At 45.9% G+C, this 18,326-nt stretch overlaps 8 protein-coding genes across 9 annotated transcripts; 7 read left to right on the top strand and 1 right to left on the bottom strand.

The window, feature by feature from the left end:
* Window positions 1-3,938: 3,938 nt before the first annotated feature.
* J3458_005853 (uncharacterized protein) lies at window positions 3,939-4,268 on the top strand (the record flags this gene model as incomplete). Its single annotated transcript, XM_066119019.1, has 1 exon — window positions 3,939-4,268. The coding sequence occupies one exon, from the start codon at window positions 3,939-3,941 to the stop codon at window positions 4,266-4,268; it is 330 nt and encodes a 109-aa protein (XP_065976541.1).
* Window positions 4,269-4,749: 481 nt separating this feature from the next.
* On the top strand, window positions 4,750-4,968 carry J3458_005852 (uncharacterized protein; the record flags this gene model as incomplete). The annotated part of the gene is made up of 1 exon (XM_066119018.1): window positions 4,750-4,968. The coding sequence occupies one exon, from the start codon at window positions 4,750-4,752 to the stop codon at window positions 4,966-4,968; it is 219 nt and encodes a 72-aa protein (XP_065976540.1).
* Window positions 4,969-5,406: 438 nt separating this feature from the next.
* J3458_005851 (uncharacterized protein) lies at window positions 5,407-6,189 on the top strand (the record flags this gene model as incomplete). Its single annotated transcript, XM_007815692.2, has 1 exon — window positions 5,407-6,189. The coding sequence occupies one exon, from the start codon at window positions 5,407-5,409 to the stop codon at window positions 6,187-6,189; it is 783 nt and encodes a 260-aa protein (XP_007813883.2).
* Window positions 6,190-7,382: 1,193 nt separating this feature from the next.
* Window positions 7,383-10,928, top strand: J3458_005850 (uncharacterized protein). The gene is made up of 6 exons (XM_007815691.2): window positions 7,383-7,521; window positions 7,775-8,379; window positions 8,444-9,178; window positions 9,233-9,339; window positions 9,394-9,556; window positions 9,616-10,928. The coding sequence occupies exons 2-6, from the start codon at window positions 7,918-7,920 to the stop codon at window positions 10,648-10,650; spliced, it is 2,502 nt and encodes an 833-aa protein (XP_007813882.1). The 5' UTR covers window positions 7,383-7,521; window positions 7,775-7,917; the 3' UTR covers window positions 10,651-10,928.
* A 275-nt stretch (window positions 10,929-11,203) lies between these two features.
* On the bottom strand, window positions 11,204-12,579 carry QCR7_1 (Cytochrome b-c1 complex subunit 7). 2 transcript variants are annotated; one of them, XM_007815690.2, is made up of 3 exons: window positions 12,397-12,517; window positions 12,006-12,168; window positions 11,204-11,909 (listed from the first exon to the last, which is right to left on the bottom strand). In XM_007815690.2, exons 1-3 carry the CDS (start codon window positions 12,510-12,512, stop codon window positions 11,814-11,816), a joined length of 375 nt encoding a protein of 124 aa, XP_007813881.1. In that variant the 5' UTR covers window positions 12,513-12,517; the 3' UTR covers window positions 11,204-11,813. The 2 variants fall into 2 exon arrangements, with proteins under 2 accessions (XP_007813881.1, XP_065976539.1); XM_066119017.1 differs by having other exon boundaries at window positions 11,204-12,168; window positions 12,397-12,579.
* A 1,078-nt stretch (window positions 12,580-13,657) lies between these two features.
* Window positions 13,658-14,497, top strand: J3458_005848 (uncharacterized protein; the record flags this gene model as incomplete). Its single annotated transcript, XM_066119016.1, has 1 exon — window positions 13,658-14,497. The coding sequence occupies one exon, from the start codon at window positions 13,658-13,660 to the stop codon at window positions 14,495-14,497; it is 840 nt and encodes a 279-aa protein (XP_065976538.1).
* A 125-nt stretch (window positions 14,498-14,622) lies between these two features.
* J3458_005847 (uncharacterized protein) lies at window positions 14,623-15,829 on the top strand (the record flags this gene model as incomplete). The annotated part of the gene is made up of 2 exons (XM_007815689.1): window positions 14,623-14,986; window positions 15,060-15,829. 2 exons carry the CDS (start codon window positions 14,623-14,625, stop codon window positions 15,827-15,829), a joined length of 1,134 nt encoding a protein of 377 aa, XP_007813880.1.
* Window positions 15,830-17,016: 1,187 nt separating this feature from the next.
* Window positions 17,017-18,276, top strand: DOT5_1 (thioredoxin peroxidase dot5; the record flags this gene model as incomplete). The annotated part of the gene is made up of 1 exon (XM_066119015.1): window positions 17,017-18,276. The coding sequence occupies one exon, from the start codon at window positions 17,017-17,019 to the stop codon at window positions 18,274-18,276; it is 1,260 nt and encodes a 419-aa protein (XP_065976537.1).
* Window positions 18,277-18,326: the final 50 nt, after the last annotated feature.

The raw sequence follows: 18,326 nt of genomic DNA, 5'->3' as shown, positions 1-18,326 counted from the left end.
TATATATATATATATTATAATATATATAAGTATATGTAAATATTTTATAATTATAAAATATATGAATAAGTATAAAAAAGGCTAAAGAATTTTATAATATATAATTTATATATAATTTATATTATATTAATAAAAATATTTAAAATATAAAGTATAATAAATAATTTAAATTAGTAATAAATAAAGGAAAAATAAAAAAAATATATATTATTAAGAATATTTTATTATATAATTATCTTATATTATATATATATTTTTATTTATTATTTAATAGTATTTTTAAAATAATTAATATATATTATATATTTTTTTTAGTTTTTTATATATAATATAAGTAAAAAAAATTATTTAAAAAATATTTACTTAATTTACATAATATAATATCTTTATAAAGCTTAAAAAAAACCTTATTTTTTTATTTATTTTATATAAAAAGTTATATAATATTTTATATTTATTTTATTTTTAAAGTAAAATATTTTATTAATACGTAGACTTTTAAGTATAATTTTTATATTATTATAATGAGAAAAAAATCTATTATTATTATATATTTTTTAAAATTTATTATTATATATTCTAATAATACATTTATAGGTATTTTATTTATATATTGTATTGTATTATATTATAATATAATATAATATAATATAGTATAGTAAAAAATACAAAAAATACAATACATTTAGAGGTCTAGCGGTTAACTCTTTTATTAAAAGCTCTTTTAAGCTTTTAACGCGTAAATTATAGAATATAAACTTATTAAACGTAATATTTTAAGTTATTATTACCTAGTTAAGTTAAGGTACCTAAATTTAATAGATATTAATAATAAAGTAATTAATAAGGTAACTAATATATCTCTTAGAACTTATTTTATATATACGCTTATTTTAACTAGCCTTATAATCTCTTTAAAGCGAATATACGTGGTAGCTATAAGCATATATTATACTTTAATTAGGCCTTAAGTTAATTATATACTCTCTTATAAGTAAATAAGCGTTAATTTTAAACTATAGTTTAAGGTATTTAAAAGGGCTTTTTTAATTATAAGCTTAATTTAAGCTTATATTATATAAAAAGATAATAGCTTAAACGCTTTTTAATTATAAGTTTATAGGGAGCTTTACGCTATTAAGTATTAAATTTAAGCTAATTATAATTTATTAGCTAGCTCTTTTAACACTCTCGTTTAGCTTATAAGTATATAATAATAAGTATTTAAGCTTAATACCTTACGCTTTTACCTAGTATTTAAAGATTAAATTACCTACTATTATAATTATAAATCTCTTATTATTTTATATAAATTTATATATTAATAGCTTAAATTACCTTATAACTTATCTTTTAAAATACACGATAATATTAAATATAATAAGTTATTTCTTATTTAATAGTAAATAATATTATATTATCTTAGAATATTTATTCTTAAATACTAAAAGCTATTTTATACTATTATAACTTAGCTTATAGTTTTAAAGGTCTTAATATACTTACTAAAATAGTTTTAATAACTTATACTCTTTAAGTTACCTTAATATAACTTAACGTACGTAAACTTACGTATACGTTTTATAATTAATACGCTTAATTCCTTTAATACGTACGTTTTTAGTATATATTAATAGCTTAAATAAAGCTATTAATTTTAAATAGCTTAAATAAAGATATTATAACTCTTTAAAGTCTTCTCTTAGCCTTAAAGAGTTATAATTTAGCCTTTAATACCTTAAGTTTTATATTCTTATTTTATTTACTTTAATAATTATAAATATATTAAGAGAAAAGCTTATTATTATAATAAGTGCTTTAAGTTTAAGAGAGTAATTAAAAATTAGCTTATATTTAAGAAACATTAAGTTATACTTTTAAATTAATAGTATTAAAATTACGCTTTATTTTATAAGTTTAAAGTATAATATATTATTAAAACTATAAACCTAAGCGCTCTTTTCTTATAAGTAATTAATTAAGATAATATTAACGTAAAAGTTTTTAATTACATTAATATCTTTAAGTATTAGATTCTTAATTTAAGGTTTATTTATATTATTTAAAAGCTTTTTAAGTATATAAGTCTCTTTTTCTTAGATTAAAAAGATACTTACACTTACCTTTATAAATTCGCTCTTAATTTTCTTATATAAGTTAAGCTTAAAAAGGTTAATATTATTAATAAGATATATAACGCTATAATTATTAAGAAGTATACTTAAAGAGAGTAAGTACTTACTTATACTTATAATATTATAGATTTTAACGTATTATTTATAAGCTTAAAGAGTAAAGAGATTAATAATAATAATATTAATACTTTCTTTTATTAAGTATTTTATCTCTTTAATAGTTAAGCTTTTATCTTATCCTTTCTTTATTATTTAAGCGCGTAACTTATCTTATTACTTACTCTTATAACGTTCTTTTATCTTTTTATAATTCTTTTTCTTTAATAATTAACTAAGCTTTAAATTTTTATATTTAATAATTATATATTATAAGATTTTATAGTTCTTTACTTATTATTTATATCTTCTTAATTAATTACCTATTAAGTAAAGGTACTTTAGCTTTAATTAACCTTTATTATTATCTTTATTATTCTTTATTTACTCTTTATTTTCTTATTCTTATACCTATTAAAGCTATTTCTTTTAATTAAAGCGTTTTTTAAGTATTATATATATATCTCTAGTATTATTATACTTATACTTATATATAATAATAAGTACGTAAAATATTAACCTAAAATTATAAAGAGTACGCTTATTTTTAGTTTCTTAAGCTTTATTAATAATAATTATATTAAGTATAACTTTAGCTTATTTAAGCTTAAAGTAAACTTTAATTACGCTAAGAAAATTATAAATAACGTTAATTTCTTTAATCTTATTAATTCTATTATTTTAAGCGCGTATATAAATCTTATTTTATTTTATATATTATTAATTTTATTTAATATTTACGTAGTAAGCTTTATTAAGGTATATTACGTATAATTTATAAGTTTTCTCTTATATATTAAAGTTATATAAGATAAGTTAACCCTTAACTTCTTTAATTAATTACCTTAAAGTATAATCTTTTAAATATTAATTAATAAGATAAAGTATAATAAATTTATAAATACTTAATTTAATAGTATATATAATTTACTTATAAATATTATATACTTTAATCTCTTTACTTATATAAGCTTTAAGCTTACTATTATATTATAATTATATAGCTTAAAGAGTATATAATATAATAAAGTTATTCTTTATCTTAAGTAAAAGTTATTAGTTTAATAAAAGGCTTATATAAGCCTTTATTAAAGTAAGTTAAAGGGGAGTAAGTAACGTATTAATTAAGTAATTTAATTAATTAAAGTCTATAATATTTTAAAGCTTATTAACTTAAGCTTAACCCTTTAATACTTTATATTAATTATATTATTAGCTTAAAAGCTTTAACTTAAGCTTAATAAATAATTAAGTATTTATAAGAGTAATATTAATATTTATTAAATATATAAATATAATAAAATAAGTATTAAAATAATACCTTAAATACTTAATTTTCTTAAGTAAAAGTTATAAGAGATTTAAAGTTCTTTTAAGCTTATAATTATTATACTTTAAAGAGTATTAATTATAATAATAATATATCTATATAAATTTATATTTAATTATAAAAGAGAGAATTATATACGCTCTTTTTATAAGTGCGCTTATTATTAGGGTTATCTACTTGTAGTTAAGAGTTTACCCTTATTTAATTATACGTACGCAATTTATACCCGTAACAAGTGACCCATTCTGACAGTGTTGCACGTTCGATCTCTCAGCACTAAGGCCTCCCAAGGGCTTCTCTTTGCTCGATCTAACGACCTCCTATTAAATTGTCGGAGTCCTTTGTTTCACCACAACACGAGGTGGGGAGATTCTGCCATGCGAGTTGCCCAACTTGTGCTAAATGGCGACCTGACATACGGTCAAGAAGAGCCGAAAAAGTATGCACATCTTCTTGCATGGGTGGACAGTCTGCCCAAGACATCATCCAACATAGGCCTTCAAGCACGAGCCTTATTAGTTAAACTGGTCATCACCTACTACGAGTCGGGGAACTATGCGGGTGGCATAAGGGCCTGCGAGGCCTTCCTCCCCTCCGTCAAGCAAGCGCAGGAGACTGGCCAAACAACCATTGACGAGCTGACCAAGGCGGAAATGAATCATCCAATCCACCATTGCCGAGCTGTTGGTCACAGAAGTCGGTTCTGACTCGGAAGTGTTTGCCCAGAGCAAGGCTGTCTTGCAATCTTGGTCTCCCCTGAATCCAAACGCACCCAGTCGCAAAGAAAAGTTTACCCTTGGGGCACAAGTCCGCATACTCGGCAAGGTTCTCAAAGATGACGGCGAGTGGGCTGAGCACAAGACCTCACATACCCTCGTGGAGCAAAGCAGTCCAGCTGAAGCAGAAGCCATTCTCCGCGAGTACCTGCAGACCCGTCAGGTGCACCAAACGCCGGAAGTGAGGGCGCGCGATCGTCGCAGCGTCATAATGTATCTGGAGATGCTACTCGGCGAAAGCCTCCTCCTATAAAGCAAGTATGACGAAAGCGAGGCGCTGATGCAGCTGCTGCTGGAGCACTTCTTCGGCTTTAACGAAGACATGTGGCATTTTAAAAAGTTCCGCGGGGCATTTTTCATGATGATCCTGGCGCGGGTTCACCACCTTTAGGGCGACTTTTACCCAGCCATCATGTACTGGAACCAAATGATTGATTACTGTGAGAGCAAGATGGATGTGCATAAGCAGAGGGGCAAGTACGATCGCAACTCGTTCATGCCGTTGATTACAGAGCTTAGTCTTTCCGATTGTCATTTTGAGGGGGGAAACTGGATATGGGTATGCCGCGACGCCATCATTCCATGGGACGATGGGAGGTCGCCAATGGACAGTCGTGAATCCTGGGTCTAGGGACCTATTGGATTGAGCTCTTGAAGGCCAAGGCGAAGAAAAGAGACTCGTAGCTTGATGTAAGATGCCTTTGTGCAGAATATTTTTTAGCCTACAATGTTCCGATTTCGGAATCTGGAGGAAGCTGGGCGTGGGCGTTCTTGGCTGTCTGGTTGTTTTTCTCTTGTCACGCTCATTGCAGGACGTATCTAGAAAGGTTTTTTTTTTTTTTTTTTTTTTTTTTTTTTCAAAAAGACGAGAGTTGATTCCATCTATATATTCCCTACGCTAGATATCATCTTCCGCAAGTAAATGCCGTGTTAGTCTCGGGTCCGGATCCAGAACAACCAGAGCGGGTCCCTTCAACCATCCATCCTTCACGCTCAATACACTTCGCACGCGCCACACTTGCCCATCTCCAGAGCTACCTGTAGAAAAAGCGGTACATCCCATCTACTCATGTCGAAGAATTTCCTCGTCACCGGCGCAGCACGCGGTATTGGCCGCGGCCTCGCCCGGCACCTCCTCGCCTCCAACCACCGCGTGTTCCTCGTCGACGTTGACACCCGTGAGCTCGAGCACACCGCATGCATGTTGTCGAAGACGCATCCGCACGACACGTTTGCCACGTGCGTAGCCGACCTCCGCTCCCCAAGCGCCATCACCCTCGCCGCCCAACAGGCGCGGTCCTTCTTCGCCGGTCGCCTGGACTGCCTGGTCAACAATGCCGCTTACACGGGGGGCGTGGGCGGCCCGTCCCTCCAGGACATGACGCTGGAGGAGTGGAACAAGAGCATCCAGACGAATCTCACGGCGCCCATGCTCATGACGCAGGCCTGCCTGGACATGTTGGTTGCGGCGGGAGGGTGCGTGATCCACGTGTCCTCCACGAGGGCGGTGATGAGCGAGCCTGATAACGAGGCGTACGCGGCGACAAAGGCAGGGCTTTTGGGGCTGACGCAGAGCATGGCGGTTTCGCTGGGCGGAAAGGGGGTGAGGGTCAATGCGATTCTGCCGGGCTGGATACACGTCGGGGATGAGTGTAAGGAGGCGGATGAGAAGGGGACAGAGTGGCAGGATGGGCTGAGCGAGGAGGACATGAGGTGGCATTTGACGGGGAGGGTTGGCAAGGTGGACGATGTTGCGAGGGCGGTTGCGTATTTGCTTGATGCGCGGGGGGTGAGTGGCGTGGAGATGGTGGTTGACGGCGGAGTGAGCAGGAAGATGGTGTATCCGGAGTAGGTCTCTGGTGGTGCTTGAGCAGAAGTGCTGTTTGGAGATGGATTGCGGTCATGGGGAGCTGGGTGTGCTGCCGGTCGGTGGTGAGGGAGTTCGAGTTGATCGATGATGATGGACGTGGTATTATTTTTTTTTTCCCCTAGGATGTGAGTTGCAGCATCAGTAAACTCGGCTCGCGATTCACTTGATATCACAGGTTTCACTTTTTCAGCTCCTTGGCCCGAGTATGCCGATGCTCCTATATATCATTGACAGAGTCGAGAGCAGAGAGTAAGTTGACCGGCCAAGCTGCCTCATTATCATGCTATTGCTACAAGATGCAACATCATATTAGCGTATACTTTGGACTGGGTGAATGTATCTTGCCTAAAGACCGTAACGGAAGGCAAACGGCAATTTGCGACGATTTACCTTTCCACGATGTCAAGCGTGGGTGGATTCATTATTTAGGAAATCAACCTCCAAGGGGTTAATCCAGGCGTAACCATGAGGACCGGTACCCTCGACATGCGCTCCACGATAAAACACTATGATGATATTTGAATCGTAATTACTTCCGTCAACTTTTTTTGCTGCGACCTCAACTGAAGCCTGCGCATATCACGAGCCCCATTACGATTCATTGCGTAAGGTAGTAGTTGCGATATCTCATGCGCAAGGTTTTGGTATTCAGTGATGGTAAAAGACACGGAGACATGCAAGTCTCGGGATTCAGATGCAATCCCAAAGAATATCTCTTCACAAAGGCAATTTCCGAACCTGCTATAATCACTGGGGCGTGCTAAGCTGGCTACCGTAAAGTAGAAAGCGGAATTTGGGTTTGGTGGTTAGATAAAGTCCGCTGCGCATAGCTTTGAGGGCCCAGCCGCTAGGTTTGACGCCTTGGAGCTCGCAGCCGTCGTGGCATCAATCTATCGCGCGGCTCGTGGATTAAAATCACTCGGTAGGTTTGTTACAGCCATCACAATTGATATATTGAGTGATTTTACCACATTGGCCTCGCATTAGGTCAGAATCATTGATGAAAGAATTTGGAACATCGTAGGAAATACGTGAGGAAGAGAACTGAAAAAAGGCCAAGGTCACGTGAGGTTATCCCCAGCCTTTTGTGGCGGTTCCATGTTTTTTTGTGGCTGACTAAGTGGCTCGTCCACTTAGTCGCTGACCGGTAATTATTTTATCGTTCGGAGTTGCTGAGTGTCTCGACTTAAACTTTGCTGTGTCTCGAATCAACTTCTGCCTCGGTTCACAAGTTCCTAAACTGCCTCACCTTTGGATCGCAATCGCCTGTTCTGTACCTGCTGCTGTTCAACTGCGGCCCAAGCCATTGTTCCGGTACGTCATCCCAAGCACCATTTTGGAGTTTGGCTGCCACCCACGTCAGTCACGCGTGGAACGAGTGTGCCGTGGCATCGTTTTTCTTTTTCTTATGGAAGGGGTCGACGGATGGAGCACAAGAAAACTCTCTTTCGGCCGAAGAGTTGGCGACTAAAGTCACAAACAAATATACTCGGGCGCCTCCAAACGCCTTCTCTTCTCTGTGTCACCTAGCTGATGAGCCTTGCTCTTTCGCATTTAAGCAGCACAGCGCACCTCTTAGACATCATGCAAACCGCTTAATTGGCTCCGACTGCATTACAGGCCTTGGCATATAGACGTCTCTTCAGGCAAAGCGCATCCCACGCAGCCGCAGCCCCCGCGGGTTTCCCTCGGACCATCAGGAAGCTTATTATGCCGCCATACCATCAATACACGGGCCCAATATATCCGAATTACATGTCTTATGCGCCGCAGCAGCAGTATTATGGCATGCCTCCGCAGTACCCCAGCGGGGGTGTGCCATCGCCAGCCTACGTTCCCTACCAGACGTATGGAAGATCACCGCCCGCCATGCATCAATACATTCCCATGGTAGGCGTCAGCGTCCCTCCGAACTATCCTCGCCCAAATCAACAGTCACCGAATCTCGCGACGCCATATCGGCCTCCTCCAGCACCTGCTCCGATGCCGCCGCAGACCCCGTCATCGACTCATTCATCACAGATCATTCTTCCCCAGACGCCTCACACTCCACAAACTGCTAAAGGCGACCCTTCCCCATCGCAACCCCGACCGCAATCTACTGAAGCGCCGCAGCCAACGGGGCCAAGGGAGCCTGTTGTGGTGCTGAAGCAACAGCCTTTCAGACCTCCTGTAAGTCGTACCAATGTAAGCCGGTATGGCCAATTTTCTGTGAGCTAACAGTCCCCGAAACCAGCTTCCTTGGTTCTCCCGACCTGATGCTCTGTTTCCTCAACGCTCTCGCCGGTCCCGAACAAAAAGGAAGTTGCTTTCCCCCAATAAGCAACCCATTTCGTTCCCCATCGAACAACACGAAGATGTTACCGACTCAACCGATGCTGCCGCACCCAAATCAGTTTCTTCAGCGGCTGAACCACCCGCAAACAATGCGGCCGGGTCTGATTCTAAGCCTGCCGTAGAAGCCCATGCCAATCGTCGGCCTGCGGAGCCAACTACTAGTCAGTCCCCAAGCGCATCTTGTGATGCGACTCCCGCTCTATCCGAAGCAGCACCCGAGGAATGCCGCGGTCAAATGACGAATGGTCACACCGTCAACAGCGCCGCAAATGGAGAGGGGCCTTCTCAGGGCGACGAAAGTGCCACGATCAAGGAGGATAACGCGACAGACGAGCAGGCTACTGCAACGGCCCCTCCGGTAAAGGCTGCGCCAACGAGCTGGGCAAACCTCTTTGCGAAGCCGGCCGCCCAGAATCTGACAGCCTTGAACGGCATTAGCTCTGCTACATCGGTCAACGGCGATGCAGTCGAAGCTGCTACAGTTCCCGCTGTGCCTGGGTCAAAATTCTCCCCGGCAAACAGGAGCTTCTTCGGGGAAGCCATCCGATCCTTTAAGATCGACCGCACTGAAAAGGCTACGTTGATTGAGCCTCGCGGCCTCGTTAACACAGGCAACATGTGTTATATGAATTCCGTATGTCCTTACTTAAAGTCACACCAATTGCTAGCTACTAACCCATGTTCTCAGGTGTTGCAAGTGCTCATGTTTTGTGCTCCTTTCTACGACTTTCTAGATCAACTAAGCAAAAGGGCTGCTCACAGCTTCAAGAGTGAAACACCTCTAGTAGATGCAATGTAAGCAAGATTTCGTTCTCTCGGCTCTTTTCAGTTTCTAACATCAGTAAAAAGGGTCATGTTTTTGCAGGAGTTCAAGGTTCTTGCATCTGCGTCGTCTTCTAAGCAGCTTCGCGGCACTTTGAAGTCTCAGGTCTTTGAGCTATACGGCGAGCCCTTTACTCCGGAATTCGTTTACGAAGCCATAAGGCAGCTTCCACGATTTGCCAGCATGAGAGTACGTATAAGCCCAAGTGCGAAGATGCCCATGTTCATACCTATGCTAATACACATCAGCGTGGTCACCAGCAAGATGCTGAGGAATTCCTTGGCTTCCTTCTTCAGTCCCTGGATGACGAATGCACCCTTGCTATGAACAAGTCCTTTCCTGGTGAAACCGAACAGGTTCAAAACGAGAAGTCCATTGACCATGAAGCTGCCGCGCCTTCGGGAGACTGGCTTGAGGTTGGCCGCAAGCAGAAAGCCGCAGTCAGTCGATCATCGGGATCAAACACCTCTTCACCCATAACGAAGATCTTTGGTGGACTGTTGCGATCCGAATTTCGGGTCCCCGGGCTCAAGGATTCTATTACTACAGAGCCATACCAACCGCTACAACTGGATATTGGATCGTCCGATGTACGGAATGTCGTGGATGCCCTGAGAGGGCTTACCAGACCCGAGCGCCTCCAAGGAGATTTCAATTCCCCTCGGGGCAAGGATGTACTGGCCACGAAACAGGTCTTTATCGAATCTTTGCCGCCAGTTCTCATCCTGCACCTCAAACGTTTCCAGTTCGATGCCACAGCCAACGGCACCATCAAAATTTGGAAGAAGATCGGATACCCCCTGGAGCTTGAGATTCCGCGTGAGGTTCTCTCCAGACAGCGCCGTCAAAACATTGGTGACGGCCCTTTGCCCCGGTATAAACTAATTAGTGTTGTGTACCATCATGGAAAGAACGCCAGCGGCGGCCACTACACAGTTGATGTGCGTCGACAAGACGGCCAAGAGTGGATTCGCCTGGACGACACCTTGCTCCAGCGAATCCGAAGCGAAGAGGTTGCCAGAATTGGAGCTGAGGAAGAAGTCAAGGATACCCGCAAGGAGCAGCTCTTATCCGCGAGCCCCTCGGCCAACCGCTTTGGCGCAATAAACGACGAAGACTCTGGGGACAAGGATGGCTGGAAGCAGGTCACCACTTCCGCCAGCGGAAGCAAGAGATGGAGCAGCGTAGTCAACGGCACCAACGCAGCCTCAAAGGACAAACAGGCCAAGGACAACATCAAAGACAACAAGGTGGCGTACCTGTTGTTCTATCAACGCATGTAAGATTAGGGACTAGAATTCTGGGACTTGTTGGGGGAAGGAGTCATATTAATAAGAGAAATGAGAAGCATTATTACATAGCACATTGCAGTGTACAACAGAAGAATTAAAGCATCATTACTACCAGCGCCATCTAAACTGGTTTCAGATTTTATACTTACGCGAATACAAAGGCCTCCCTGCGAGGTACAATAGTTGCAATTATCCTTAACACCCTCGGTGGAACGGATGCAACGTAGCTCGACCTCGGTCAGAGGAGTAAACTCAGGATTAATATCAATCTTCGGCTGATACTCACCTAATTATTGAGTCACATAACGGTGACACCATTGATTATCACCATGAATGTTGGGATCTTCCCATTGGGCTTTTACCCGCGCTTGAATCTCGGACGTTACGGCTCCGCTCTTACGGGGCGAAAGAGACTCCCCTCTCATTATTTACGCCGCCTGGGAACGAGTAATCACATTAGTTGGCGCGAAATCAAGCTAACGAGAAACCTTTCAGGTTAAAACCCGCTCCGATTTAGTATCGGATACCTTAATTGGCTCCTCTTCGGGAGCCTTGCGCTTTGTCGGGGTCTTGAGGGTTTGCGGGCCGGAGTCTGGCCCGAAGTAACCGCGGGTACGGTAGCTTCGAGGGAGGAACGGCGTCTGCTCGGAAGACGGGGAGTATATGATATGGGGCGTGCAAGTCATGTCGCAAAAGGGGTACCTCGTGATTGATTGACGTATTTACGCTACAGTGGGAGGCAAAACGTATTCAAACCAGGTCAGGCACCTAGCTGTCGCGCTATACACTACGACATACTGTAGCATATTCGTATATACTCCTTGGCGGGCGAATATATTCTGCCACTGACTGCAGATGGCATCTGATGCTACTTGCCAGTACAACTTCCCCGTGCTACCCCTTGTCGGAAAACCAGCCGGTTGAAAAAAGCCTACATGTGAGGACTTCTATATTGTATTGGGCGTTTTGCCGCGGTTTCCTTCACATTGAAATATGTCTATCCACCAACTAATTCCGGTAAGCGTACACTCGACAGTTCAAGTCTGTTGATTGCGCAAAACTTGCTTGCTCAGCATTGCCAATCATCCCCCTATTCTTGTATTTTTACTTTTCCCCCCAACGCTCGTCCTCCGCCTCAGCATTCTAGCCCCTCCTTAGTGTCGCTTCGTGACGGTCATTGAGTCAAGGGCATCCTTCTCGGCAAGCTCGGTATCGACCTGGGCGATGATGTCGCGCAGGTAGGGCGTATCCTGTAGTTTGTGTTAGCGGACCTACGTCCCCCTCAATGCAAGTCGGGTGGTCGGGCTTGGAATGCCGCCATGCCCCTTGGGGGAAGATAGACGCACCTCCTCAGGCTTTGTCCACTGGTCCTTGGGGAGCAGCTTGTGCTGGTAACTGCACTGGACGGAGCGGCGGATGCGGTAGATGCGGTCGTACGACTCCTTGGGTGACAGGCGCTTGAGGGCAATCTGGGTGGATTCGCGCTCTTCCTCGACGAGGTCGTCGTATCTGCGTCATGCTGGGGTTAGCTCCTTTCCGTGGCCCGACAACTACTCGCGACGGCAGTTTGACGGTCTGCGCTGCCCGTTGGAGGCCATTGGTGCGAAACACCCTCCTCTTACTAGTCCCGGGCTGTTGCTGGGAACATGTCCGTCGTGCAGGATCGAGATTTGGGGGGCGGGAGGTGCGGGCTTGCTGTCCGTCGGAGTCGGGATGTGTTGGGGACGTGTTGCGTACCTCAGGCCGAGCTTCTTGTACCCGGCAGCATTGGCGTACCAGTTCGCGGCGGGCATGACCATGTTGGCCAGCCAGGGGCGGCGGAGGATGAAGGGAGCCAGAGAGTAGCCGCTCATGATGGGCAACGGGGCTGGTTGACTTTGGGAAGGAGTCGGACGGTGAGATATTGTGGTGAGGTGGTTGAGTTCTGGGCTGTGCTTTTTCTACCCGGGATGCGCGAAATGCGGCGACGATGATTGGGGGGCACCGTTCGGAATATCACGTGATGTCCCGAGCTCCTAGGAGGGAAACGGTGGCTTGCACGTGAGTGGAAGATGGGACGTCTGTTACGGACGGTTTTGGGTTGTGCCTTGGCGTCATGCCGGGTTGGGTGTCCAAGGAAGTGGATTATAAAATGCAATATGGTGGTAAAAAAAAATCACGTATAAATTTTTCTTTTTCTTTCTCAAATTACCCCTGGATTTGTGCCTCAGAATCCCTGTTTCAATCCTGCCCCAATCATGTCCTGGATAGTGTGTTGAACCATCATTCCAGTGTTGAAACCTCAGGTAGCAACTTTCGGGTATAATCGTCGGAACATGATGGTCGTAACACCTTGGAATCAGATGATTTCACTGACAAGAACGGTGCCTGAAAGCACAGGAGCTAGAGTTCACTTAATCACAGCCCTTATGGATGCAACACTGCAGGACAATGCAAAGTACGTAGCCGAGGCATGCTCTGCAACTGGCTGCTGGCAGCGGTGACATCAGAAGTGCAGTATTTCTTGGCCTTTGCGCATGCCTGTGTTTGACGGTTCCCTGGATCGGGGATATACGGGGCAGCTCCTTAAGATGGCGTTGGCGGAGTTCGAAGCGACGTGGTGGCCAGCACGCAACGTGGCTGCACGATGATGCAGGATTAATAGACACTAATAAGGCCACCAGCTCTTCCGTAGCAGGGACAGGGCCATGGTGTAAAGATGCCAACTGGTCAGATGGGTGCAGGAGTCTTGGATGATGGGCTGCAGCCAGACGCCAAGGTGGGATGAGATGGGAGAAAGAACGGCCGGCAAACATTGACTGCTCAATCTCAAACAAGCGTCGCCGGCTTCACGTCGCCTCCGCTGTTCGGCGTCGGTAAATATTCCGCGACAGTATTTCTCTCGGCGGACGGAGTATCTTGACGCCTGAGGGGATGCAAGCATGCACACATACACATGCGCACATGCGCACGGCGATGGCGCAGCATCAACAAGGCCAACTGATATCGTCACAGGTCAATGTTGGGGTGCTGGTACGGAGGAACTGCTCCATGTCCATCCAGCATTCAACTCGACCATTTGACATTTCCAGCACTCGGGGCTCCGTACAGGCCGCGCATCAGGGCGCAACGCCGTCCGGTAGCGGCCTGCAGCCCTCCAAATGTTAGCCATCTCGTCATTCGTCATGGCATGGCCGCTCCACCATGTTTAATGTCCACCTTTTCCACACTCTTGGCCCTGACCTCACCTCAACAATCCACCACACTCCAACTCTCCTCCTCTCCCGTACCCTTACCACCCATACTACCGCGAAAAATACCGCCTGCTTGTCGTCGCTTCCTGTCGCCTGTCTCCCGAGCTCGCACGACCACCCACTTGGTTCCTTTCCCACGTCTGAAAAAGGCCAATGGCCGCGGCTGTTCGCTAGGTGGGATACGGTCTCTGCGAGTGGGAGCGTTTCGCTGCGTTCCCCGCAGTATCCGCCAGTCCCTTTCAACCGGCATCGGGTCGAATGATTCGAGCGATTCGAGCGATTCAAGCGCGGTGCTCTCGATTATAAAGCAGCGGCATTCCCTGCCGCTATATTCCTGTTCGAAATCAAAACGACGTCCCGCGGCGCCGTTGAACCTGGCCCGGCCTGGTCGGCCTGTGATTTCCAAGCAACCCCGACAGTTCTTGGACACACACAACGCGCAACTCCCACCGCTCGGGGAGGGGGACTTTGAGCCTTGCCAAGTTGGACGAGATCCAGGCCTCGCCCCCCAATATCCGCCCCGAGTCAGGCTACGCGTCCTCATTGATTATCTCGCCGCGCCGTGTGCTGTAGTTCCGAACACAAACGTCCGACAGCGAGGTTGAAGAAAGCGATTCCACCGCCGCCACACGAAGGGGGCATGTCTCACGACCAATCCGCCCAACCAGGCAGGGTTTCCCCGTCACCAGAACATGCAACAGCCTCATATCGACCCTCGGCCGATTTTCCAATGCACCAAGCCGGGGCCTTGACCCCGTTTCAGAAATGGGCCGCCTCTGCCTCCGACTCGCAGTTCAACGCCGTGGCCGGTGCCGTGGGCGGATTTACCTCCGGAGTCGTCACTTGTCCCCTTGACGTCATCAAGACGAAGCTTCAGGCGCAGGGTGTGTATAGAGTGCTGCAAGATGGACGGCATGTGGGACAACCGAGGATGTATAATGGTCTCAGTGGCACAGCCAGTGTGATTTGGAGGGAGGAGGGTATTCGGGGCATGTATCGTGGTCTGGGTCCCATTGTCATGGGATACTTGCCGACCTGGGCAGTTTGGTTTACCGTCTATAACAAGAGCAAGGTCTGGATGGCCCAGTACTCTGGTAGGTTTCTCCCGCTCGTCCCATTGCCGACTGGCCCAGTTCCGCGTGTTTTCCTTTACTGACATGATTGCAGATAACACGCATCTGGTCAACTTCTGGTCTTCCATCATTGCCGGCGCCAGTAGCACCATTGTCACCAATCCGATATGGGTTATCAAAACGCGGCTCATGTCACAGAGCCACTCTCCTGCCCGAGACCATGCACATTACATGTTTCCGAAGCCTGGCAACACCCCGACCGCCAGACCGACGCTGAACCATCCCTGGCACTACCGATCTACGCTTGACGCTGCCCGAAAGATGTACACCTCTGAGGGGCTAGTATCCTTCTACTCGGGCCTCACGCCCGCACTCCTCGGATTGACTCACGTGGCTGTCCAGTTTCCTACATATGAATATCTCAAGACCCAGTTCACAGGCCAGGGGATGGGTGAGGGTGCAGGGGAAGCACACTGGTTCGGCATTCTTTCAGCATCGGTGCTCTCCAAGATTCTGGCTAGCAGCGCCACCTATCCTCACGAAGTTATCCGGACTCGACTGCAAACCCAACGGCGGCCAGTAGCTGGTGAACAGTTTCTGCAAGGTCTGGGCATCGCCGCACCAAACCCAGCCAAGGACTCCACAGCCGACGGCCGCAAATACCGCGGCATTGTCATGACGTTTCGAACTATTCTTCGGGAGGAAGGTTGGAGGGCATTCTACGCCGGCCTGGGGACCAACATGATGCGCGCTGTACCCGCGGCCACTGTCACAATGCTGACATACGAATACGTCATGAGATTCCTCCACCGAGCAAAGGAACAAGGCAGGGCCAAGATCCACAAGCACGAAAGCCAATCATGAGTGGGCATCGAGACGGAATCTGAGTCGCCAAAGAACTCACATGGAGCCGTCACTGCTGACTTGGGAAGCACATCTCATCATTCTTTTTTTTTAAACACATACATACTATATATACATATTTATCAGAGGACGTGGCTGTTCGATACGAGCAAAGCTCCGAAATACCCCCACGTGGAGACGATTGTAGGTATAGACGAATCCGGTTTTAAAGGGGAGGGAATCTATCCCCCCTTTTTTTCTCTTTTCCGCAACACATTTTGGTCACCATACTTTGGTCCGGACGCGCGTGCTCTTTATTCTAGACTTGGTGCAAGGAGAGCGATGAAGAGTGTTGAGATACTGAGGGACATGCATGAGAGGAGCATGGAAAGATCAGAGAACCATGAAGGAGAAAGGGCGGGCTGGGTAGGGCATGGTGTAGCATTACCTGTACATACATGGCATGGGAGTTTGTTCTTTTTTAATACAGCCATAACCTGGGTTCTATATGTTGTGCATTTATATTGGCCTTTCTGTGCTATCTCCGACCCGACTCCCTCCTGGCGGCTCGGATGGATGACCTCGTGTACCTACATCGGTCAGTTGAATACAAAGTGCATAGGGTGGCTTTCATTTCATGCTTTTGGGGTGGGAGCGCCTACACGAATAAGAGGCTTGCCATGGTGAATGCGGCGACTGGCGCCATGAATTTCTACCAAGCGTAAGGATGTGTGCGCATGTTTGCTTGCTGGCACTGGGGGAAGGTGGCAGTGGATCGGCGCAGGGTCGGACGTACGCGAGGGTCCATGCCGTGAATCAAGGATCTGGACGGGCTTCTTGCTGGCGATGGACAAAGTAGAGCGCGCCTGTAGTAGATTTGGCAATGGCGTCGATTGATCTGGTTGGGGATAACGGTAGGTGGTGCGAGTCTCTGTCCAAGGGGTTTGCGAAACGGCAAGGAGCGGGTACTAGTTAGATGCTGTTTTTGATTCGGAAAACCAGACTTGTTTTACCTTGTGGTTATTGGTCACGAACGGTGACATAGGACCACGGCCGCCTGGAAAATCCCGGATCCCTAGGAGCAGGAATCGAAGACGTGGCTCTGCCAACGGTAAAAAATGGGACAAATAATTTACCCCTGGACCTGGGGGTCGAACCCGAAGCTCGCACCAGGCAGGCGCCGGATTAGTAGTCGAGCACTGGTGTGAATGCCGGTGGCCCAAGCTCCCTGCAGGCCTCACAAGCACGTCACATCACGTCGGCCCGGATTGGAGCTCGACTTTGCAAAGCTTCCCCGACCAACCAGAATGATTGGCCACGGGGTCGCGCGGTCCAGAACACTTCAACCTGATGCCTCCTCCAGCAGCCCAGATGCAAGTTATGCGCGAAAGGTGAAGCGGGCAGGGAAAGGGCCAACGCTGGAGAGGGCAAAAAGGCACTTGAGCCATGGGCTCTACGTACAGCGTGCCCGGGGCTGCTTCGATGCCAGCACTGAGTGTTCGCTTGGCCATCGAGGTGCTCCGCCCAGCGCACGCGCGCACGCAGCCTGTGCCGCCGCCAGCTGCCCGTCTCGGTTGGGGTTGTGTGTGGTCGGTGGGTGTTGTGTGTGTTGTGTGTGTTGTGTTGTGTCTTGTTTTTTGGTTGCTCTGCCACGTCCTTTGCGACAAAGTGCGCTCTCTTGTCGCGCCGATAAAGACCTGGCGCAAGCTCGATTCTCTCCCATCCGGCCCCCTTTACCCTTCTCTCACACCTCTGCTGCCCTCGCATGCCATTTGCGCCGCCTATCCTTTGCCGCCAGCGTAGCCAACCTCGCAGAGAGAGCCACCATGCCTGTCGAACTGCGCAAACGCAAGGCACCGCAGCCACCGCCTGCCCCGGCGCCGGTTGCTAAGAAGGCCGCCAAGCCTGGCAGGCCGCCCAAGCCAAAGAAGCCAGAGCCCGCGGCCAAGAAGGAGGACGAGAAGCCCTCTGCTGCCGCCGCTGCTGCTCCTGCTGCCGCTGCTACGCCGTCGAGCAAAAAAGTTGCTGTTGGCCAGGTCATTGACCTGGATGGTTTCGGTGGAGAGATCCAAACCAACGACGGCGAAACGACCACATTGAAGAAGTTGCTCGAGGAGAGCGGAAGCGGCGTTGTCCTGTTCACCTACCCCAAGGCCTCAACTCCGGGATGTAAGTTCTTTTTGCTTTTTCTTTTTTTTTCGCTCCTCATCGAATCCCGTTTGCGCGAACTGCTGCGCAAGTCACCTTCTCATTTACATGTTGACGGGGCGCTGATGTATCGAAACCAGGCACAACCCAAGTCTGCCTCTTTCGCGACTCTTACGCCCCTCTCACTGCCGACGGCCTCGCCATCTATGGCCTCAGTGCAGACTCGCCCAAGGCTAATACCACGTTCAAGGAGAAGCAGAAGCTTCCCTACCCGCTGCTGTGTGATCCGCAGGCAACTCTCATCGCCGCCATTGGGCTGAAGAAGCAGCCCAAGGGTACGCAGCGCGGTGTGTTTGTGGTTGACAAGAAG

This window comes from Metarhizium acridum (assembly GCF_019434415.1).
Source record: "Metarhizium acridum strain ARSEF 324 chromosome Unknown scaffold_31, whole genome shotgun sequence".
Lineage (NCBI taxonomy): Eukaryota > Fungi > Ascomycota > Sordariomycetes > Hypocreales > Clavicipitaceae > Metarhizium > Metarhizium acridum.
This window is presented reverse-complemented; position numbering and strand designations above follow the sequence as displayed.

Coding starts and splice junctions, on each gene's coding strand:
- J3458_005850 (XM_007815691.2), top strand. CDS start 7,918: ATGCCGCCATACCATCAATACACGGGCCCAATATATCCGAATTACATG. Junction 9,179..9,232: donor ACATGTGTTATATGAATTCC/GTATGTCCTTAC, acceptor CCATGTTCTCAG/GTGTTGCAAGTGCTCATGTT. Junction 9,557..9,615: donor CACGATTTGCCAGCATGAGA/GTACGTATAAGC, acceptor AATACACATCAG/CGTGGTCACCAGCAAGATGC.
- QCR7_1 (XM_007815690.2), bottom strand. CDS start 12,512: ATGAGCGGCTACTCTCTGGCTCCCTTCATCCTCCGCCGCCCCTGGCTG. Junction 12,169..12,396: donor TACAAGAAGCTCGGCCTGAG/GTACGCAACACG, acceptor AGCATGACGCAG/ATACGACGACCTCGTCGAGG. Junction 11,910..12,005: donor AGTGGACAAAGCCTGAGGAG/GTGCGTCTATCT, acceptor CACAAACTACAG/GATACGCCCTACCTGCGCGA.